This window comes from Lutra lutra, chromosome 17 (genome assembly GCF_902655055.1).
Source record: "Lutra lutra chromosome 17, mLutLut1.2, whole genome shotgun sequence".
Lineage (NCBI taxonomy): Eukaryota > Metazoa > Chordata > Mammalia > Carnivora > Mustelidae > Lutra > Lutra lutra.
The window spans coordinates 44,946,769-44,971,379 of NC_062294.1; the positions used below are offsets into that span (position 1 = coordinate 44,946,769).

The window sequence follows — 24,611 nt, forward strand, 5'->3', positions numbered from 1 at the left end:
GCCAACTCTCCTAGAACCTTCTTTCCTATATTCATTACCCAGGGCCACTGTGTTTCCTTTTACCAAGAATAAATCTTTTCTCTATTCCAGGCAAATGGCAGCTTTATAAAGTACCTACTATAATGTTGAGTAAAAAAAAAACTGATGGGAGAAAACTACAGACATTTTTCAACATCAGGTATTCTGAGATGCCTAGAGCTCCAACAAGTCCTCGGGGGGAAAAAAAAGACACTCTGTACTTAGGCAAATGAATACTATCGGGGAAGGAATTCCATATAGGGTATTCCAGGGGACAGGATAGAGTATAGCCTGGGAAACTACAGAGCAGGAAATACGGTATATGTGGAAGACATATTCATAGTGATCGGAGTCCAGAAACACCTGAAGTCAATGGTATTAAGGCATTATGGTGGCACTCAGCAAGAAAGAAGAGAGACAATTCACCCTTATCAGTGATTGAGGGGAAAAGGGAAGTTATGGAATCAGGCAAAGTGGAAGAGAGTTAAATAGGCATCCGTGACTATGAGCAACTCTACGCCAACAAATTTGACAATCTGGAAGAAATGGATGCATTCCTAGAAACATATAAACTACCAGAACTGAACCAGGAAGAAATAGAAAGCCTGAACAGACCCATAACCAGTAAGGAGATTGAAACAGTCATCAAAAATCTCCAAACAAACAAAAGCCCAGGGCCAGACGGCTTCCCGGGGGAATTCTACCAAACATTTAAAGAAGAACTAATTCCTATTCTCCTGAAACTGTTCCAAAAAATAGAAATGGAAGGAAAACTTCCAAACTCATTTTATGAGGCCAGCATCACCTTGATCCCAAAACCAGACAAGGATCCCATCAAAAAAGAGAACTACAGACCAATATTCTTGATGAACACAGATGCAAAAATTCTCACCAAAATGCTAGCCAATAGGATTCAACAGTACATTAAAAGGATTATTCATCACGACCAAGTGGGATTTATTCCAGGGTTGCAAGGTTGGTTCAACATCCGCAAATCAATCAATGTGATACAACACATTAATAAAAGAAAGAATAAGAACCATATGATACTCTCAATAGATGCTGAAAAAGCATTTGACAAAGTACAGCATCCCTTCCTGATCAAAACTCTTCAAAGTGTAGGGATAGAGGGCACATACCTCAATATTATCAAAGCCATCTATGAAAAACCCACCGCAAATATCATTCTCAATGGAGAAAAACTGAAAGCTTTTCCCCTAAGGTCAGGAACATGGCAGGGATGTCCATTATCACCACTGCTATTCAACACAGTACTAGAAGTCCTAGCCTCAGCAATCAGACAACAAAAGGAAATTAAAGGCATACAAATCGGCAAAGAAGAAGTCAAACTATCACTCTTCGCAGATGAAATGATACTATATATGGAAAACCCAAAAGACTCCACTCCAAAACTGCTAGAATTTGTACAGGAATTCAGTAAAGTGTCAGGATATAAAATCAATGCACAGAAATCAGTTGCATTTCTCTACACCAACAACAAGACAGAAGAAAGAGAAATTAAGGAGTCAATCCCATTTACAATTGCACCCAAAACTATAAGATACCTAGGAATAAACCGAACCAAAGAGACTAAGCATCTATACACAGAAAACTATAAAGTACTCATGAAAGAAATTGAGGAAGACACAAAGAAATGGAAAAATGTTCCATGCTCCTGGATTGGAAGAATAAATATTGTGAAAATGTCTATGCTACCTAAAGCAATCTACACATTTAATGCAATTCCTATCAAAGTACCATCCATTTTTTTCAAAGAAATGGAACAAATAATCCTAAAATTTATATGGAACCAGAAAAGACCTCGAATAGCCAAAGGAATATTGAAAAAGAAAGCCAAAGTTGGTGGCATCACAATTCCAGACTTCAAGCTCTATTACAAAGATGTCATCATCGGGACGCCTGGGTGGCTCAGTTGGTTAAGCCGCTGCCTTCGGCTCAGGTCATGATCCCAGCGTGCTGGGATCAAGTCCCACATCGGGCTCCTTGCTCAGCAGGGAGCCTGCTTCTCCCTCTGCCTCTGCCTGTCACTCTATCTGCCTGGTGTTCACTCTTGCTCTCTCTCTCTGACAAATAAATAAATAAAATCTTTAAAAAAAAAAAAAAAAGATGTCATCATCAAGACAGCATGGTATTGGCACAAAAACGGACACGTAGATCAATGGAACAGAATAGAGAGCCCAGAAATAGACCCTCAACTCTATGGTCAACTAATCTTTGACAAAGCAGGAAAGAATGTCCAATGGAAAAAAGACAGCCTCTTCAATAAATGGGTGTTGGGAAAATTGGACAGCCACATGCAGAAAAATGAAATTGGATCATTTCCTTACACTACACATGAAAATAGACTCAAAATGGATGAAGGACCTCAATGTGAGAAAGGAATCCATCAAAAATCCTTGAGGAGAACACAGGCAGCAACCTCTTCGACCTCAGCTGCAGCAACATTTTCCTAGGAACATTGCCAAAGACAACAGAAGCAAGGGCAAAAATGAACTATTGGGATCTTATCAAGATCAAAAGCTTTTGCACAGCAAAGGAAAGAGTTAACAAAACCAAAAGACAACTGACAGAATGGGAGAAGATATTTGCAAATGACATATCAGATAAAGGGCTAGTATCTAAAATCTATAAAGAACTTAGCAAACTCAACACCCAAAGAACAAATAATCCAATCAAGAAATGGGCAGAAGACATGAACAGACATTTCTGCAAAGAAGACATCCAGATGGCCAACAGACACATGAAAAAGTGCTCCATATCCCTCGGCATCAGGGAAATACAAATCAAAACCACAATGAGATATCACCTCACACCAGTCAGAATGGCTAAAATTAACAAGTCAGGAAATGACAGATGCTGGCGAGGATGCGGAGAAAGGGGAACCCTCCTACACTGTTGGTGGGAATGCAAGCTGGTGCAACCACTCTGGAAAACAGCATGGAGGTTCCTCAAAATGTTGAAAATAGAACTACCCTATGACCCAGCAATTGCACTGATGGGTATTTACCCTAAAGATACAAACGTAGTGATCCGAAGGGGCACGTGCACCCGAATGTTTATAGCAGCAATGTCTACAATAGCCAAACTATGGAAAGAACCTAGATGTCCATCAACAGACGAATGGATAAAGAAGATGTGGTATAGATACACAATGGAATACTATGCAGCCATCAAAAGAAATGAAATCTTGCCATTTGCGACGATGTGGATGGAACTAGAGGGTATCATGCTTAGCGAAATAAGTCAATCGGAGAAAGACAACTATCATATGATCTCCCTGATATGAGGGAGAGGAGATGCAACATGGGGGGTTAAGCGGGTGGGAGAAGAGTAAATGAAACAAGATGGGATTGGGAGGGAGACAAACCATAAGTGACTCTTAATCTCACAAAACAAACTGAGGGTTGATGAGGGGAGGGGGGTTGGGAGAGGAGGGGTGGGGTTATGGACATTGGGGAGGGTATGTGCTATGGTAAGTGCTGTGAAGTGTGTAAACCTGGTGATTCACAGACCTGCACCCCTGGGGATAAAAATATATGTTTATAAAAAATAAAAAATAGGGGCGCCTGGGTGGCTCAGTGGGTTGGGCTGCTGCCTTCGGCTCAGGTCATGATCCCAGGTCCTGGGTTCGAGCCCCACATCGGGCTTTCTGCTCAGCAGGGAGCCTGCTTCCTCCTCTCTCTCTGCCTGCCTCTCTGCTTACTTGTGATTTCTCTCTGTCAAATAAATAAATAAAATCTTAAAAAAAAAATAAAAATAAAAATAAAAAAATAAAAAAAATAGACATCCGTGTGTCACGCTGGAAACAACACAGGGTTTGGGGTCATAGGTGAGTTTAAATCCTACTTCTTCATCTAGGGAGCTAGTTATTCTACCTTTAACAAATTAACAAACTGATGAAGCCATCTCTTGAGCCTCAGTTTCCTAGTAGGCAAAATGAGATGACCTGGCAAGTGAGGTATAAGAAAAAAGCATACATTTAGGAAACAGAGGTTCATTATATGTATTCAGTGACACTTACCATTAGTAGTCTCAGAAGTTACATTTATATTCAAAAAAGGATTATGAGGGGCATCTGGGTGGCTCAGTTGGTTAAGCGGCTGCCTTCAGCTCGGGTCATGATCTCAGGGTCCTGGGATCAAGGCCCACATGGGCTCCCTGCTCAGTGGAGAGCCTGCTTTTCCCTTTCCCTCAGCCTGCTACTCTGCCTACTTGTGCTTTCTCTCTCTGTCAAATAAATGAATAAAATCTTTTAAAAAAGGGAGGGAGAGATTATGAAATAGACTGATGGTCAAATGACAAGACAAAGAATGGGAGAAGTCAACCCTTTGGGGTTAAAATATATCCAGGCTGGGGTGCTGGGTGGCTCAGTCGTTAAGTGTCTGCCTTTGGCTCAGGTCATGATCACAGGGTCCTAGAATCAAGCCCCACCTCAGTGTCCCTGCTCAGCAGGAAGCCTGCTTCTCCCTCTCCCACTCCTCCTACTTGTGTTTCCATTCTCACTATCTCTCTCTCTCTGTCAAATAAATAAATAAAATCTTTAAAATCAATCTATCTATCTATATCTCCAGGCAATTAAGGATGTGTAATTTCCAACTGATTATAATCTATAAATGGATGGAAGTTAAAAATCAAAGTCTGATCAACTTTGGAATCCAATCAAAACTACACAGAAACTACACAGAAAGTAATCCAATCAGAACTACACAGAAAGTAGTAAGTAACTTGGCAGAAGAAAAAGTCTTACTAGACTGTAGAATCTCCCACATGTTGGACTGATGAGCAGTATATAAATTGGAAGATTTCCTGATGAAGTAAATAATCTGGCAGGAAACCTAGAAGATTCTACTAGGAAGTCTAGGGGAAAAGGACAGGACGTAAAGAGAAATCCTAAGAAGAAGAAAGATTACTGCCAAAGCCCAGAAAACATGTTTCCATGAATAGCCTGACCAATGATCCACAGATTTACAGATTGGATCTCTATCTTTAAAAAAACTGTATAGAGCTATGTTGTCCAATATGGTAGCCACTAACCACATATGGCAATTTAAATTCATTAAAATTAAAAAAAATTTAATTCAGTCTCTCAATAATACCTAGCCATATTCCAAGTGCTCAACAGCCAAATGTGGCTAGTGGCTACAAAGCACAGATATAGAATATATCCATCATCACAGAATGTTCTACTAGATGTCACTGGACAAAGATCCAAAGTAACATGACAAAAATCTTACGGCTGAATGAGGAAAATACAGAAAAATAGGGGCATGAGTCAGTAAAAGGGAGAGAGAAACAGAATAGAGCTTTGAACAGAGAAAATGAAAAGTGGTCAGAACTATCTTATAAATCTCAGTAAGCTGATGAATAGGAAAATAAAGAAAGGCACCTGGATTTAGCCAAATTAGAGGGAGCAGAAGCAAGACTGCAAGTGGTAAGACATGTAAGAGAATCTGTAGTAAAGGCAGTGGGTGGAGATTATAATTGGTATATAAGCAGTTGGAAGAGAAAAGGTAGTTGTACAGAAACACTGAAAAGGTCCTATGAAATGGTATGAAATTATTTCAAAGGAGTTTTATTCAAAGAAGATTTAAGTAGATAAAAATGTAAGACATAACTATATAAAAAGAAAAAAATACATACACATGCTTGCTTACCCCAACTTAATTTGTATCACATCAATTTCAATCAGAATTCCATAAGGATTTTACCTCTGAACTTATGAAATTATTTTAAAGGATGCCTGGCAAAAGATGAGCAATAATATAAAAGAAAATTCTAAAGAAAAAAGTTTCTAGGAGCAGTAATACAACCTAAGCATTGCATTTTTTACCTTCCTTTCATTAAAATCTCTATGGAAGGACTCAACCAAGGCAATCTGTAAAATTCTCTTTAATTATAGGGAAATGTCAAAAGAAACACACCTGAAGAACACAAATTTATAGGATCCAGTGGAGAATAAAGAGCTTCATCCTCTACCCCTTTCCTTCTCATAACCATCAGTTTGTTCTCCCTATTTACAAGTCTGATTCTGCATTTTGCTTATTCATTTTTCAAAATTTAGATTCCACATGAGTAAAATCATATGGTATTTGTCTTTCTCAGTCTTATTTCACTTAGCATGGTACCCTCTAGAGGACCATCAATGTTGTCACAAATGGCAAAATCTCATCTTTTTATGGCTGTGTAATATTCCATTGAGTATACATACACATCTTACTTCTCTATTTGTCTGTCAATGGATACTTAGGTTGCTTCCAGATCTTGGCTATTATAAATAATGCTGCAATAAACATATGGGTGCATACATCTTTTTAATTAATGTTTTTGTTTTCTTCAGTAAAATTCCATTTCTTCAGTAATTGAATTACTTTCTCCACTGATGGAATTACTGGATCATATGGTATTTCTATTTTTAATTTTTTAGGCATCTCTATACTGTTTTCTGTAATATCTGTACCAGTTTACATTCCCAATGGCAGTTCCATTTTCCTCCACATCCTAACCAATACAATGTTTTAAGTTAAAAATTTTTAATTTTTTAGGCATCTCTATACTGTTTTCTGTAATATCTGTACCAGTTTACATTCCCAATGGCAGTTCCTTTTTCTTCCACATCCTAACCAATACAATGTTTTAAGTTAAAAATTTTTTTGAAAAAGCAAGTTGTAGGGGCGCCTGGGTGGCTCAGTGGGTTAAAGGCTCTGCCTTCAGCTCAGGTCATAATCCCAGGGTCCTGGGATTGAGCCCCACATTGGGCGCTCTGCTCAGCAGGGAGCCTGCTTCCCACCCCCCATACTCTCTCTCTGCCTGCCTCTCTGCCTACTTGTGATCTCTATCTGTCAAATAAATAAAATCTTAAAAAAAAAAAAGCAATTTGTAAACAGATGCATATAAAAATTGTGTGTGTATGTGTGTGTGTGTGTGTGTGTGTGTGTGTGTGTGTTATCTGTCCAAGGGAAATTCTAGAAAGATATAGATCCAACCATGAACAGTAGAGGTCTTTGGATGATATCTCAAAAGAAGAGTATACTTCCTACTCTATACATTTTTTAAAAAGATTTTATTTATTTATTTGACAGGGAGAAACACAGCAAGAAAGGGAACACAAGCAGGGGGAGTGGGAGAGGGAGAAGCAGGCCTTCTGCTGAGCAGGGAGCCAGCCCAATGTGGGGCTCGATCCCAGGACTCCAGGATCATGACCTGAGCCGAAGGTAGACACTTAACGAATGAGCCACCCAGGAGCCCCTACGTTATACGTTTTTTAATCACTTGAATATTTTCTAATAAATATTATTTCTATTCAAAGGAAAAAGGAAAGGGATACCTGGCCGGTTTAGTCAGTAGAGCATGAGACTCTTGATCTCAAGGGTCATGAGTTCAAGCCCCACACTGGGTATAGAGATTACTTTAAAAAAAGAAAAAAGAGGGTACCTGGGTGGCTCAGATGGTTAAGCATCTGCCTTATGCTTGGGTCATGATCCTGGGGTCATGGGATCAAGTCTCATATCTGGCTCCCTGCTCAGTGAGGAGCCTGCTTCTCCCTCTCCTTCTCTCTCTCTCTGTCTCTCATGAATAAATAAATAAAATCTTAAAAAAAAAGAAAAAAGGAAAAATGTTATAGAGCAGCCCTAATGCTGGTCCTTAACTGTACCTTTTCATAACAATCTGCATCTTAATTGATTTGGAAATCCCTCCATGTGTCTTTCCCATGAGATTCCCTTCAACTAGGTATGTTCAGGATGAAAAAAAAATTATTAAATAAAATAATAAATAAATAAATAAATAATTTAAAAAAAAAAAACCTTAGGGCTACCTCAGTGACTCAGTCAGTTGAGCATATGCTTTTGGCTTAGGTCATCATCTTGGGGTCCTGGGATCGAGCCCTGTGTCAGGCTCCTGGCTCAGTGGGGAGTCTGCTTCTCCCTCTCCCTCTGCCCCTACTCCTTACTTATGCTTTCTCTCTCTCTCTCCCCCTGAAATAAATAGACAAAATCTTTAAAAGATTTTTTTAAAAACTTAAAATACTGTAGACATTTTCGCATATCAATACAAATAAAGCTACTCTATTCACAGAATGGATGAACCATAATTTTGGTAACTAGACATCTTAATAGATTTTTGCACTCCTAGCCCAAAAGCTGAGTTACTTGCTTGCCAAAATTCAGTTGTGTTCTCAACCTCATTAGTTCATTGGTGTTTATAACCACATACTTTAATATTTAGTTAATAAAATGCATGCTGAAGAGAGATTTTAAAAATTTCTTTTGAATATAGTTGATAGTTTTACATTAGTCTCAGGTGCACACCAGAACACACCTAGTTAAAACTTGCCACTTCTGGCCAAGGACTGAACACTGCCTACTGCAGGCAAGGACAGCCTCTACAGATGGCTGGCCTGAAGGACAGAGCAGCCAAAACACAACAGCAGAGCACGTAGCACACACCAGAGTCACCCCCTGAAGCTCCAGGCCCCAGACACTCTTCTTCATAAAGACCTTACTCTCGGGACGCCTGGGTGGCTCAGTTGGTTAAGCAGCTGCCTTCGGCTCAGGTCATGATCCCAGCGTCCTGGGATCGAGTCCCACATCGGGCTCCTTGCTCGTCAGGGAACCTGCTTCTCCCTCTGCCTCTGCCTGCCATTCTGTCTGCCTGTGCTCGCTCTCTCTCCCTCGCTCTCTCTGACAAATAAATAAATAAAATCTTTAAAAAAAAAAAAAAAGACCTTACTCTCAGAGGCAGGAAACATAACAGGTTTTTCTAATATAGAAGAAGACAGAGATTTAAAATGGATTTAAAAAGGAAAGGAATTCATCCCAAAAGAAAGAACATGAAAAGGTCATGGCCAGAGATCTAATCAAACAGATATAAGTAGTATATCTGAAGAAGAATGTAAAGCGGGGCGCCTGGGTGGCTCAGTGGGTTAAAGCCTCTGCTTTTCCTCTCTCTCTGGCTGCCTCTCTGCCTACTTGTGATCTCTGTCTGTCAAATAAATAAATACAATCTTAAAAAAAAAAAAGAATGTAAAGCAACAATCATAAGGATATTTAAAATAAAATGTCTCATGTGTGTATATATTTTACAATCCCTCATGACAATCTTTTAAGAAGAGTAATCACTTATAAATCAAGTAAGCAGCTTCTACAGTATGTTTTTGCATACTTTTATGTTTCTTTTTTTAAAAGATTTTATTTATTTATTTACTTATTTATTTGAGAACGAGCACACACACACACACACACACACATGAGAAGCGGGGACGGGAGGGGCAGAGAGAGAATCTCAAACAGACTCCATGCTGAGCAAGGAGCCCCATATGGGGCTCGATCTCAGAACCCTGAGCTCATGACCTGAGCCCAAATCTAGAGCTGGACACTCAACTAACTGAGTCATCCAGGGGCCCATAATTTTATATTTCTATAAGATATATTTCTAAAAGAAGTGTTAAATAAAACTATAAATGTGCATATTTAAAATATTAATATCCATTGTCAAACAAAATTTTTATCAATTTGCACTCCTACCAGAACATAAAGTACATGTCTTCAGACTAATCTACACTGACTAGTATCACTCTAAAATTTTTGTCCCTATAAGTAAAGAGCACCTCATTATTTATAACTTGCAATTTTCTTATTGTAAAATAGAGCATTTTCATAAATGTGTACGTGTACCGGCTTTGCATTTTGTGGTTTCTTCTTTGGTGAATTCTTTATTTGTATTTTTTTTTAAAGATTTTATTTATTTATTTGACAGAGAGAAATCACAAGTAGGCAGAGAGGCAGGCAGAGAGAGAGGAGGAAGCAGGCTCCCTGCTGAGCAGAAAGCCCGATGTGGGGCTTGAACCCAGGACCTGGGATCATGACCTGAGCCGAAGGCAGTGGCTTAACCCACTGAGCCACCCAGGTGCCCCTTATTTGTATTTTTTACACATGTTTTAATTGCATTAGCATTTTCTTTTAAGTAGTTTATAGAAGTCCTTTATAAATTTAGGGTATTAAGGCTTTATAGTATTTTTTTCCCTCTTGATCATCACTTTTTTTTTCAAGTCATCACTTTTTATTGTCACATGTCATCTTCATTTACAGTGCTTTCAATTAAAATTTTTGAAAACATGAAGTCTGGCCTTGATAATACATTTTAAGAAAGACTTTCCAAAATCCAGTATTATACAAATACTATCCTTAACTTTTAAGAAAATCTCTTTACACTACTGATTTAAAATTCAGCCACCTTGTTGGGGCGCCTAGGTGGTTCAGTCGTTAAGTATCTGCCTTCGGCTCAAGTCCCGATCTGAGGGTTGGATCAAGCCCTGTATCAGGCTCCCTGCTCAGTGGGAAGCCTGCTTCTCCCTCTCCCACTACCCCTGCTGTGTTCCCTCTCTTGCTGTGTCCCTCTCTGTCAAATAAATAAATAAAATCTTTTAAAAAGAATAAAAATAAAAAAAATAAAAAGGTACCTTGTTATCAAATATTAAGTTCTCGTATATATTTCTGTGCTTTCTCTATTGTTCCACTGATCTCCTTCACTACCCTTATATCAGATCGATCTCCCCCATGGATAACAGGCTACATTCTTTAATATTAAAAATTAAATCAAGCAGTATATTTAATGAATAATGCACATGACCATGTATGCAATTCAGAAATACAAAAATAGTTCAGCAATAGGAAATCTTCACTATAAGTTCTTACAGAATTTTTCTTCTATAAATTTTATGGAAGAAAAAAATGTAAAGGAAGAGAAAAAAAATAATTGCCTTAAAAGATGCTGAAAGTATATAAAATCCAAAAGCTTTTCATGCTTAAAATATATACACCCATAGAGCTAGGAACAGAAAAAAATAGGCACATTTAATGTGAAACACCTGAAAATGTCTTGTGATATCAGAAAGAAAAAAAGTTATAGCAATTATTCAACATAGATATGGAAACTATAGTTAATAAAGTAGAAATGAAAATAAGAAAAGGCAGGAAAAGGTAACCAAAAATGGTCAAGACGGAGACGTACTCTAACAAAATAACTTTAAAATTAAAGAAAGAACTACTAGGAGACCAGAACAAAATATAAAGCTAATAATACATAAAGGAAAATATCAAGTTGGTATCAGACTTTTTCATAACACTATTCAACATTAATATTACACTACAATAAACTTAAAGAAAGAACGGCTAATTGTGAACGAGGTAGAACCTGGGAAGCTTTATTTGTGTGAACTCTTTGTGAGGAAACTTTTAGAGGACAAACTTCAGGCAACCAAGAGATATCTAGGGAAATCTCAGCAAAAGGACCTCATAGAAAACACTGAATATATTTAACTGTAGAACCAAGATGAAATATAAAGGTTGGGACAAATGTGACAGAAAGCATTTAAATATAATATGCCTTGACAATATAAAAAGTATACAACTAACAAAATTTAGGAAGAGGAAGTGGGAAGTAAAACAAGCCTACTAACTGACTCATCTGTACTAGGTAAAAAAAAAAACAAAAAACTCAAAGGCTAGTTTTTAAAGTAATAGAAGGAATAAATTTGTCTACAAAAACAGAGCACTATAACACTGGAACAAAAGAAAAAATTCCTACTTATTACAAAACTATAGTATTAAGTGACCAAAATAAAAGGCTAGAAAAATAGGTAAGTAAATGTCTTTTTAAAAACTGTAAAAACCATGGGGTGCCTGGGTGGCATTAAAGCCTCTGTCTTCGGCTCAGGTCTCGATCCCAGGGTCCTGAGATTGAGCCCCGCATCAGGCTCTCTGCTCAGCAGGGAGCCAGCTTCCCTCCCTCTCTGCCTGCCTCTGCCTACTTGTGATCTCTCTCTCTCTGTCAAATAAATAAGTAAAATCTTAAAAAAAAAACAACCGTAAAAACCAGAAAATGTCATATAAAACAATACACAGAATTAAGCCCAAACATATAAGAAATGTACTGGACTTTCACCTATAAAATTGAAAAATGATATTCAGATTGGCACACAGAAAAACTCAATTCTATACCGTATATAAATGTCATACTTAAAGTGATTTTTAAAAACTGAAAATAAAAGGATGAGGAAAGATCCCAAAACAGCATAAAAAGGCAAGAAACAGTTTCTCTTCTATGGTATTCATAAGTAAGACAAGCTGCTAACATCTTGATTATAGTCCTATAAGACCCATTTTTCAACTGTTGACCTCTAGAGCTATAAAATGGTAAATTCATGTTGTTTTCAGCCAGTAAATTTGTGGTAATTTGTTACAGCAGCAATAAAAACCTAATACAGAAAGCAGTCCGCTACAACCTTTCTGGAAGGGCATTTGGCAATTCCTAACAAAACTACATACATACACACTCAGCAATCCTACATCCAAGCATCTATCCTGAAAATACAGCCTTGACAATATGAGAAAACATACATACAAGGTTATTACTGAAGTCCTGGTCCTAATTGTAAAATAGTGCAAACATCCCAGAAGTCCACACATCTATGAGTAGTTAAATAAATTACCATAACATCCAGATAATGGAGTATTTTGTAGCTGTTAAAATGAGGAAGATGTCCACGACTAATGGAGTGTATTTATAGTTAAGTGAAAACAGCAAGATGCAAAGAGTATGTACAATATGCTCCCCCCACCCTTTTTTTAAAGATTTTATTTATTTATTTGACAGAGATCACAAGTAGGCAGAGAGGCAGGCAGGGAGAGGAGGAAGCAGACTCACTCCTGAGCAGAGAGCCCAATGAGGGGCTCGATTCCAGGACCCTGGGATCATGACCTGAGCTAAATGCAGAGGCTTTAACCCACTGAGCCACCCAGGTGCCCCAGTATGCTACCCTTTATGTAGCATACAAGGAGATACGAGAAACTACATATATGTTGGCTCACTTGTACAAAAGAAACATAAAAAGGACAAATCTGAAAATAAAGAGATCCATAATCTCTATAAGAATCTATAAGAAGTGGGTGAGAAAGGGGTAGGAAGACATTAGAGAACAGAATTAGGATAGGGGGTATGAAGAGAAACTAACATATTACTGAGGATATATTTTTCTATAGCTCTGATCCTTAAAAGCATAGTAATGTTTCAGATACAGAAATAAATATATAATTAAAACCAACCAAATGTGGCAGGAACCCAAACAGAATACAAGTAGTAACAAATGAATCTAAAAGAGCTAACCTAGATAACTCTGGAAAAGAGTATTTTGACTGAATACTGTAAGACTACAGACAGAAACAACCATATACAAATAATGTAATCTAGTCAGTAAATTTGTTTCTTAGAGGAATAGCTTGGAAATTCTGAAACTACTTAATGTGTATACTAAAATGGAACAAATAAGTAAATACATTGTTTCTCTTTGTCAGAAAAAGAAAGTATAGATAAGTAAAGGAGAAAGGCTAAAATAAACCCTGTGGAGTAGGACTAGAATCAAGATATCAAAATAGGGGTGCGTGACTCAGTTGGCTAAGCAACTGCCTTCAGCTCAGGTCATGGTTCTGGAGTCCCAGGATCGAGTCCCACATTGGGCTCCCAGCTCCACGGGGAGTCTGCTTCTCCCTCTGACCTTCTCCCCTCTCATGTTCTCTTTTACTTGCTCTCTCTCTCAAATAAATAAATAAAATCTTTTAAAAAAGGATATCAAAATAAACTGAGAATTTTAATAAATAAAAAGACAGAGGCAGATATAAATATAGAAATGTGAGTATACCTGTGTGTATTGGGTTACACACACATATATTTTCCAGCTAATCTGCTGTGAGGGCCTCGGAACAATGACATTCTGGTAGCAAAGAGCACACATAGCACCCACACCTTGGTTTCTAAGCATCATTTCCCAATAAAGGGAAACAGAGCTTCCAGCAGAAACAGCTGATTCAAGGCTAAGGCAAGGAAAGCAAGATGAACCTAGAATACCTGGAACCAGGAAAGAAGGAAGTGCTTAAGAATGGATGGGGGGTGGGTGCCTGGGTGGCTCAGTGGGTTAAAGCCTCTGCCTTCAGCTCAGGTCATGATCCTGGAGGGACCATTGGAAGGGACCTGGGATCGAGCCCCGCATCGGGTTCTCTGCTCACCAGGGAGCCTGCTTCCACCACTCTCTCTCTGCCTGCCTCTCTGCCTACTTGTGATCTCTGCCTGTCAAATAAATAAATAAATAAAATCTTAAAAAGAAAAAAAGTACTAAATTCTTATTTTCTTAAAAAATATTGGATGAGGTCTAAACCTGGGAAGACAATTAAGAAATAGCAACATAAACATATTAAAGATTTGAAGGAAACATCCAAAATAAGCTGCAAAAGCAAGATCAATCCTTCTAAGGAGAGGGAAATTGAGGAAGAAGACAAGAGACTGCCTATTTTAAGGGAATAAGTCTTGTAAAACTACTTGACTCTTTAAACAATGTGCATGCATAACCCTGATAACTTTGATAAGAATAAAAACTCTAAAATGTAATCTGGAAATGTATACATTTCTGACCCTAAAAGGGAAAGAAGAAGTGGAAAGGACTGAGATTCGGGTTATATGCAGAAGAATCACAAGTGTATAATTTGATAGCAGTAGGGAGAAACCCATCCCAGCCAAGCCCAGGGCAGCCTCCTCAAGTGCAGGGTAGCCTTCGCATGACCTCTTGGCCTGCCACCCTACAACAGCCCTCCTTGCCCAGCTCCCGGTCACTCACCAGCATACTGACCATCTGACATCTCTTTCTCCACCATCCAAGGTTCCTTCCCTTGCTCCAATAAGGAGATCATGTTGGGCTTAGAAATGGAGAGTCCTGTTTACAGGAGAAGAAAAATGAGAGCAAGAAAGAGACAAACAGGCAGACAATCAACTTGCTATCGCCTTTCCAGGACTCAATCTCAGTCTTTTGTTCATTAAGCAAGAAAAGAAATTAGAGGAAGGGCCAGAGAATGGAATGATGCTTGTATGAAGGATGAAGATGAAGCTTCTTCTGCAGTAGTGGTTCTCAAAGTGCTAAAGCACCACCACCTAGGAACTTACTAGAAATGCAAAGTCTTGGGCCCCAGCCCAGACCTACTAAGTCAGAAACCACAGTGATTCTCGAACTTTTATGGGCATCAGAATCATTTGGAGGGCTCGTTAAAACCCAGACTACTGGGCCTATTTCCTGAGTTTCTGATTCTGGAGGTCTAGGGTGGGACCTCATAATTTGCAATTTAACAAATTCCTACCTCATTCTACAGCAATGGGGACTACTCATTTCTAATTCTTTGAAACTACTTCAAATTATTCCCTGGGAACAGGAAGTAGAAATTCAGCTAAGCACTTAAGATGACCTAGATATTCCCAGTGGAGCAAGCAAAAACACCCCAGAGGGAAGATTCTGAATTATGGGGGAGACATCCTTACCAAGCCATACCAAGTTCCTGTAGTTCTCCAACATGACATCTCGGTACAAATCCTTCTGAGACGGGTCCAGCCATTCCCATTCCTCTTGGGAAAAATCTAGAGCCACATCTCTGAAGGTCACCAGACCCTGAATTTAAAAAAAAAAAAAAAAGATCTCGTCACCAAGTACTCCCATATGGTCCTAGCAGAAAAGATGAAATTTTGCCAGAATTCAAAGCTCTAGGTGGCCTGAGGAAAATAATTACTGGGGAGCAAGTACATGCTCAGGTTTGTCAAAAAATTTGAAAGAGAAATATTAGAAACAGACTCACCCCTTGAAAATTTCGCACTTATGAATAAAAAGAGATGTACACACAGGAAAAAAATTACCTTACAACATGAAACATGAGTTTATAACATGAAAGTATGTCAGCAAAGCTATTTTATATTACATATACTATGTATCAAGAAATTCTGATAGTGATGATTCCTTTATACTCCTCAAACTGAGATACTGAATGGGTCAGAGTAGTGAGGGAAGACCTTGAATTGGGGTTTAACAATAGGGTATGGTCTGAAACTTAGGTTTGATATATGAGGAGAAACTTGTAAAAATGTGTTCTGGAGAAATAATGAAGTATATGAAGTAATTTATTTATTTTATTTTATTTTATTTTTTCTAAAGATTTCACTTATTTACTTGACAGAGATCACAAGTAGTCAGACAGGCAGGCAGAGAGAGAGAGAGGGAGTAGCAGGCTTCCCGCTGAGCAGAGAGCCCAGGGGCTTGATCCCAGGACCCTGGGGCCATGACCTGAACTAAAGGCAGAGGACTCAACCCACTGAGCCACACTGGCGCCCCCTATGTGAAGTAATTTAGATAGAATTTTCATTGGAAGGTTATATGAAAAATCTGGAAAAAAACTTTAATGTCAAAAAATAAGTTTAGGGGCACCTGAGTGGCTCAGTGGGTTAAACATCTGACTCTTGATTTCAGCTCAGGTCATGATCTCAGGGTCATGGGATGGAGCCCCACATAGGGCTCCACACTCAGTGGGGAGTCTGCCACTCTCCCTCTCCCTGCTCATGTGCTCTCTCTCTCTAAAATAAATAAAATAAAATCTTTTTAAAAATAAAATAAAGGGGCACCTGGGTGCCTCAGTCAGTTAGCCGTCTGCCTTCAGGGTCCTGGGATCCCAGGGTCCTGGGATCAAGCCCTGCTCAGGAACCTACTTCTCCCTCCCACTCTGCCAGTCCTGCTTGTGTGCTCTCTTCCTCTCACTCTCTCTCTGTCAAATAAATACAAAAAATCTTTTTAAAAAATAAATTAATAAATAAAATAAACAGGTTAGCCTACACCATTGGACTATGAGCTGTACGAGGAGAAGGATCTCTGTTTTACAAGCTCTTGAATATTTGGTGTTTATAAAACCTGTCACATTGTAAACAGTAAATACTTGCCACTCAGTGAATAAATGGTAAACTTTCCTGTAATACATCCATAGGAAGGAAGAGTACTCAAAGCTTAAAATGGCAGAGTTCCATTTTGCAGAGTATGGTCTTATTTTTTATTAAAAATCATGAAGTATCTATCAGTGCAGAGAATGGATCTAGTGCCAAGATCTCCGATGCCAGTCAAAAGCCAACCAGGAAGTGGGTTCTTCTAAACACAGCATCTGCTGTGTTAACTCTTTTTTGAGCATTGGTCTATTTAGTTTTCTACTTTTTGAGCTAGTTTTTGTATTTTATATTTACCTAGAAAATTATCTTTTTTGCTTGTGCTTTCAAATTAAAAGCATACTGCTGTTCGTCAAATTGCAAAAAAAAAAAAAGACAAATATGGTTATTCTACATAGCAGAAATACAGATGAATGTGGCTAGAGAAAAAAGCCTCATACAACTACAAACTGTTATATAACTTTTGTGTGTTCCTCTACACTTCTCTGTGTCGTGGGAGGCTGACCCGTATTGATTGCACTAAGAGACTCCCCGACCTGACCCCATTTTCAGTTGGGTTCAGCCACATGCAAGAGACGGGAAGGAGGCAAGTGAGGCACAATATTTAATCCCCTGGTACCCTCCTTACAGCACCACCCTGTGTGGTCTCTGTCCTTTGATCCTAGGTCACAATGCCTGTCAAAGGCCCTCCCCACTCAGATCTCTCTATCTCTGGGTTCAGGTCCAAGTTTTACTGTTAGGAGTCCGAGGGTATAGCACTATCCTTTACAGTTCTCTATACACTGATTCCTAACTTGGAAACACTTCCCTTTTGAGTTTCTTGCTGGAGCCCTGACTGATAAACACAATGATCCAATGTATTTCTAGGATATGACCAGAGAGTCCACGAAAGCACCACTACACTTCCCCAATAAATTCACTTTCCCGTTTTCCTATGACTATTATATAGACTCTGCCTCTCTCTCAAAATACTACCAATTCCTTCCCTGTTTTCACTCTGAACTTACTCATCTTCTTGCTTACCACAGGTCCTTGCTAAACTGTATCTATACTCATATATTCTGTCTTCCCTCTGTTACTATGCATGAAACTCTAGGCTCCTGTCTATGACCATTCCCTCCACTTGTCCACACAAAGACACTGTCACCTCTCTTCCTTGTATCAGGGAGATAACAGATATCCCTCTTATATTATCAGTATTTTCCACTTTCCTAAATGATTTTTATCAGTATACAAACTGATATAGTATCTTTCATCTTATGGACAGATAAATTCCCTTCCATAATTCACTGTAGTTTTTGTCCAATTTCTCTACTCCTCTTAAAAACAAAATTCTTCCAAAGAGTTGTTTAAATTAAAAAAACAAAGTAAACCTCATATTAAAATTTTTCAGTAGCTACATTAAAAAAGTAAATATATTTAATGATGGAAACAAATAAGAATAACTGCTATATTTATTGACCAATTACTACATACCAGTAAGTTGTATAAGACATGCTAATGAGCATTTTACTGATATTTTCTTAAATCTCATTGTAAAACTTGTTAAAAAAATAAGAAAAAATTATGAACCCCATTTTACAGAGGTTTAAGACCAAATGTCATGCTGAATCACTAATTTATATTGCAAAAAGAAAAAAGAAGGTAAGCAGAAATAAGTAAATTTAGGGGTGCCTGGGTGGCTCAGTCGGTTAAGTCTTGGCCTTCCGCTCAGGTCATGATCACAGTGTTCTGGGATCGGCCACAAGTCAAGCTCCCTGCTCTGCCGGGAGTCTGCTTCTCCCTCTCCCTGCTCTTGTGTTCTTGCTCTCTCTCTCTCTAAATAAATAAAATCTTTAAAAATAAAAAAAGAAGCAAATTTAATAATACATTTAACCCATTATATCTAAAATGTTATTTCAATGTAAAAATTACATTACATTACATTACTCAATGTAAAAATTATTAATGAGGTGTTTTACATTTTTTGTACTGAATCTTCAAAATCTGGTATATATTTTATACTTATAGTACATCTTAATTCAGAGCACTCTAATGTGGCTACTGGGTACATTATTGGACAGCACAGGTCTCGACTCATCTCTATTCTTACCTTTTAGGCCCACTATTCCCTTGTGACCCCACTACAATGCTTTCATCCCAACTACTCTATCAAGTAGCTTTTGTCAAGAATATCAGTAGCTTCCATGTTACCAAACCCAATGATCAGTTCATCTTCCTCACTGTCTCTCAGAAGAATTTAATTTAGTTGATCATACCCTCTATGAAACACACTGTACTCCTGACCACCAGGACCCATACTCTTCTGGTTTTTCTCTTACATCAGTCCTTCTCAGTTTCTTTTGCTGGTTCCTTCTCTTCTTTTCAGCCTCTAGATACTGAATACTCAAAACTCAGTCCTTGGGCATCTTTCCTATCTACACCCACAATCCTACCCTCAAGATAATCCTATCCTGTCCTATGGCTTTTTTTTTTTTAAGATTTTATTTATTTATTTGACAGACAGAGATCACAAGCAGGCAGAGAGGCAGGCAGAGAGAGAGGAGGAAGCAGGCTCCCTGCTGAGCAGAGAGCCCGATGCGGGGCTCGATCCCAGGACCCTGAGATCATGACCTGAGCCGAAGGCAGTGGCTTAACCCACTGAGCCACCCAGGCGCCCCCCCTATGGCTTTAAATACACTAATGATTCTCAAATTCACATCTCCAATCCTGACTCCAGGTATATAATCACTATTGCACTTGGATATCCAACAGGTCTCTCAAACTTACTAGATCAAGAACCCAATTTTTGTTCCCATCTCATCATTCTGCCCTGTCTTTCCACCTCAGTAAAATGGTAAGGTCATTTGTACAGCTGCCCCAGGTCAAAAATTTTTGTAGTTATCCTTGACTTTCTTTCACACTCTCAAACCAGTCCCTGGCCAAATCCCATATTTTCTATCTCCAACATATATCCCAAACCCCACCAGCTCCAATGCCACCACCATGGCCCAGGTAGCTATCACCTTCCAGGTGGATTACTGCAGTAGTCTCCTGACTGATCTCCCGGCTCCACCCTTACTTCCTTTCTATTTTCCTTTTAAAATAGAAATCAAATTAAATCACAAACACTCCAATGACTCTCCTTCACCCTCAGAACAAAACTCGAAGCTCTGGTCATGAGTTTCAAGGGTCCACATAACTTGTTCCCCAGCTACTCCTCTGCTCTCACAGTGCTCATTCCCCTCTGAGGAAACTGGCTCAATGATATTCCTAGAATACATCAGACATCTTCCCACCACAGTAACTTCATATTTGCTATTTCTTCTCTCTTTAAAAAAAAAAAAAAAAAAAAAGATTTTATTTATTTGGGGCACCTGGGTGGCTCAGTTGGTTAAGCATCTGCCTTTGGCTCAGATCATGATCTCAGGGTCCTGGGATCAAACCCTGCATCAGGCTCCCAGCTCAAAGGGAAGGCTGTTTCTTCCTTTCCCACTCTCCCTGCTTGGGTTCCCTCTCTTGCTGTCTCTTTCTGTCAAATTAATTAATTAATTAATTAATTAAAAGATTTTATTTATTTTTCTATTTGAGGGAGAGAACACAAGTAGGGGGAAAGGCAGAGGGAGAAGGAGAAGCAGGCTCCCTGCTGAGCAGGACCCCGGGATCGTGACCTGAGCCGAAGGCAGACACTTTACAGACTGCGCCACCCAGGCGCCCCTTCCTTCTCCTTTTTTAAAAAAAAATATATTTTATTTAATTTTTTGACAGAGAGATCACAAGTAGACAGAGCAGCAGGTGGGGAAGTTGGGGGGAAGCAGGCTCCCCACTGAGCAGAGAGCCTAATGTAGGACTTGATCCCAGGACCCTGAGATCATGACCTGAGCCGAAGGGAGATGCTTAACGACTCAGTCACCCAGGTGCCCCCTTTCTTCTCCTTCTAAAGCTCGTTTCCAGATCTTCACAAAACCTCCCCACTACTTTCACTGACGGTTTTCTTTGCTTAAATGTCACTTCCTCGGAGAGGCCATCCTGGACCTTCTTATTTAATAGGACGCTCAATAATCACACCTCTGTCCTTTATTTCATTTGTACTGAATGGCAGCACAACAAATCATGATCCATCTAAAGAGGATAGTTGTTTTCCATCACATATTTCAGCACAGCACTGAGTGGAAAAGATAGTAAATGATTTGTAGAGAGATCGTAAGTAGTTAAGAGACAGAAGAGATGAGAGTGCTCACAGGGCTATTTCTGACTCTCTGAGGTCCCAAAGTCCCAAAAAATGAGGTGGAATTTCTGCAAACAAAGTGAAAACATCAACTTACCTGGGACATGGCTTTACAAAGCCCAACAGCCATCCTTCTTTCCTTCTTCAGTCTTCCCTTTTGGAGAACAAAGTCCCGAGAAGAGAGAATTAAAGGGGAAAAAAATTGGCAGACCAGCCCCATGCTGCTGACCTGAGATTCACAAAGATAGAACTCTTGTCCCTTTAAGGTCTGCACAGCCTCCTTCCGAGATCTCAGAAAAAAACCAGAGCTGAATTTAAGCCCTAAATTTCTGATATTAAGAACATGTAGCCTCAACTCAACAAAATCTAAATGGCCAACAATGGCAGTTTATGATCTGACCCCTGGCTGCCCCTTAGACTTCACTTCCTACCCTCATCCCCCTTGGCTCATCCCACTCCAGGCACACAGGTTTCCTTACAGTTCTTCAAACACTGTGCACACTCCTTCTTCAAGGCTGTTGCCTTTGCTTTTCCTTCTTCCTGGACATGGCTCACTCCCTCTCTTCACATTCCTATTTGTCTCAATTGTCACCATATCAGAGGAACCTTCCTGAAAATTCTATCTAAAGAGAACCTCCCTTCTCTTTTCCCTTATCCTGATACATTTTCTTCTTAGCATCTGACACCGTTGGACTTACTTTTTTCTCTTTATTGTTGTCTCCCCAAACAAGAGTGTAGGATCTAACAGAACTATGATTCATTTTGTTCGCTGATGTATCTCTGGTTTTAGAACAATGCCAGGTGTTCAAAAAATATCTGTTATTTTTATATTATATATATATAAACATATATTTATATATTATTTTTATAATACCTTTGTAGGAGCTCAAAAAATATCTGCTAAATGAGTAAATAAATCTTGCTGTGCCTCCTGTAATATAAATAGCAATGTTACACGTGTATGTTGTTATCTTAATCTTCACAAAACTGCAAAGATAAGTATTATTAACCCCATCTTACCAACAAGTAAAATTGAGGTTCAAAAAGCTTAAACAACTAACTAAGTCCTAAGGGTAAAACTGCAATGAGACTCAAAAGCTGGTCCTCCTTCAAGAGCCTACAATGTCTGAACAAAATATTTAACATAACCTGGGGAATCATTGCTATACATCTGCTAGAGAAGCCTCTTCAGAGCGGGCAGATAGTACCTTTATTACTTCACAGGAATAAAGCTTGAGGCAGGTATTGCTCATTTTTTAAATTTATTTATTTTCAGCATAACGGTATTCATTGTTTTTGCACCACACCCAGTGCTCCATGCAATCCGTGCCCTCTCTAATACCCACCACCTGGCATTGCTCATTTTTAATACAAACCAGTAACAAAGTGCACAGTCCCCTCAGAGCCAACATTTCTTCATTCTGAAAATGAGCATAGTTGTGTTTGACCTAGAATTTAGGATACACAACCCCCTAATTCCGGGCTACTACTCTGCACTAGCTAACTCACTGTTTAAGAAATTTATTTCATTAGCGCAATGCAGCTTCAAATTGTCCATAAAAGCCTTTGCAATCTGAGAGGAATCAATGAAGTATTCTCTGCCTCTGGGAGCCCTATCTAGCAGTTGCATAAAAGAAGTGTCTTTTTTAAATTTCTGTTTGCAAGTAGCTGTGTACCGCTTGGATAATGTTCTCCAACTTTGAGATGAACACCAGTCTCTGAAGCTGATATTAAAGACTTGGGTTTTATATAACCCCCAGGCACATGCTGACCCTCCAATACTTCATTCATTGGCTACATGACCTTGGGCACGGTTACTCCATCTCTCAGAACATTTCTTTCCTGTCAAGACAGCATGCGCCAATTTCTGGCATAAAGAAGTGCTACCCTTGTCCTTGTACATATATATATATGTATACATATAGAATGTATACATTCTATACACACATATGCAAAGGAAATGAGAACATTTTTCTTATTAACTGAGAAAGTCAGAACTAAAATTTAGCTCACTTGGTACATAAGGAAAAGAGCCATGGATCAGCCTCTCTGAGCACCAAACATGGAAGAATTTTGACAAAGACAAACCTAAAATCTCAAACTCCATGGCCTAAGGAGAGAAAAACTAGGCTTTCAGATTAAGCTTTCCTCCTCCAGAGGCAGTCAGTTTGGGGATGGTCTCACTACAATGTCTTTAGACTAGGTCCTGTGACTCACAAGGGGAATGAAGAAAGAAACCCATATCCAAGAGGTTCCTAGTCCAAGGTCAGGGACAATCCTCTCCAAAACTCTTAGAACCCAGGGACCAAAATTTTTCATTCTCACAATATGGGAAAGATCAAGAGAGTTTAGTGATTAAAAGCAAGGACTCTGGAGCCAAAATGCCTAGGTTCAAGACCCCGTTCTGTCACTAAAAAACTGTCTGAACTTGGGCAAGTAATTTTAATATTTCTGAGCCCACTATCACACACTAGGTCCCACACAATAAAGCTTTCTGTCTCACCTACATATAGAATTTCTCACCCAGTCACACACATACACTATCCATGGTCACGCAAGCTCACTTGTAATGTCAAACACCTATGCAGTGGCATTAACGCAAAGACAGATGACACAATTACCCCAACAAAGAGACAGTCCCATGCAATCTCGCACACAGTGACATACCACACTAGGTCACTCAACCTGTCATCATTACTCATACAAATCTATACCTGCAGAGAGAAGATGGACACAGGTACACAATGACACCTGCTGTCATACACATTCAAACACTGTTATATCCACAGAGACAAGTAGTCAAACATAATCTCACAAATTCATCGGCGACACACAGTGTCACGCCCGCAGTCTCTCACAAACCCATATTCAGTAACACATAGTTGTACCTGCAGAAACAGACACGCACACACCGTTTTATACCTGAAACACAGAGTCGCACATAAGCACACATGCGGTGACAGACAAGATCACATTCTGTCACACAGCGGCCTCTCACATAGCTAGTTGGACAGTAACCTCAGAAGCACCCACCCTGGTCCAATCCCTGTAGCTGCCGTCCTACCCCAAGCCCGGCCCTGACCGGCTCCCGCGCGCAGCCAGGCCCAACTCACCTCCCAGCGTGGCGGGCTCTGGAAACCCGCCCAGCGACTCGGGACCCGCGACGTCCCCTCCCAGAATCCCCCGCGGGGTGAAGGTGAGCAGGGACTGAGGCGCGCGGGACCCCGAGCTCGGCTGCAGAAACATCCAGCTGAACTGGACGCTGCTGGCTTTTCCTTACGACCCCCGCGAACCACGAGTCCCAGAACGCTTTGCGCCGCGGCCTTCTTTGCTGAACTACATTTCCCAGAGGAACCCAAGGCCCGCCTCTACTCCGCGCCTGCGCCGGCTGCCGCGGCCGAGGGTGTGTAACTGGAGAGGTGTGTGCCACCGGAGTTGAGCCCCTGGGCACCGGAGTGTGAGGAAACCGTGAAGCTCCACGCGTGCGTGACTGTTACTGAATGCTCAGGTGTGGCGATCTGTGTGTGACCGTCGTTGCACACTTTTGTGCCTCCGCACCGCGGGGCAAAGTTTT

At 39.7% G+C, this 24,611-nt stretch overlaps 1 protein-coding gene across 7 annotated transcripts in view; it reads right to left on the reverse strand.

Annotated features, from left to right (window-relative positions):
- The window catches only part of ZNF527 (zinc finger protein 527), a 30,423-nt gene extending 6,072 nt beyond the window's left edge, over window positions 1-24,351 (reverse strand). Inside the window, exons 1-4 of one of the 7 annotated variants that reach the window (XM_047709487.1) lie at window positions 24,151-24,351; window positions 21,135-21,191; window positions 15,404-15,520; window positions 14,702-14,797 (exon numbers count right to left, since the gene is read on the reverse strand). In XM_047709487.1, coding sequence (XP_047565443.1) covers window positions 14,702-14,797; window positions 15,404-15,473 — 166 coding nt within the window. In that variant the 5' untranslated portion in view covers window positions 15,474-15,520; window positions 21,135-21,191; window positions 24,151-24,351. Of the gene's footprint in view, window positions 1-14,701; window positions 14,798-15,393; window positions 15,521-21,134; window positions 21,211-24,150 lie in introns of those variants that run through there. The other 6 variants (XM_047709483.1, XM_047709484.1, XM_047709482.1 and 3 more) reach the window with 6 other exon arrangements.
- Between the last annotated feature and the right edge of the window lie 260 nt (window positions 24,352-24,611).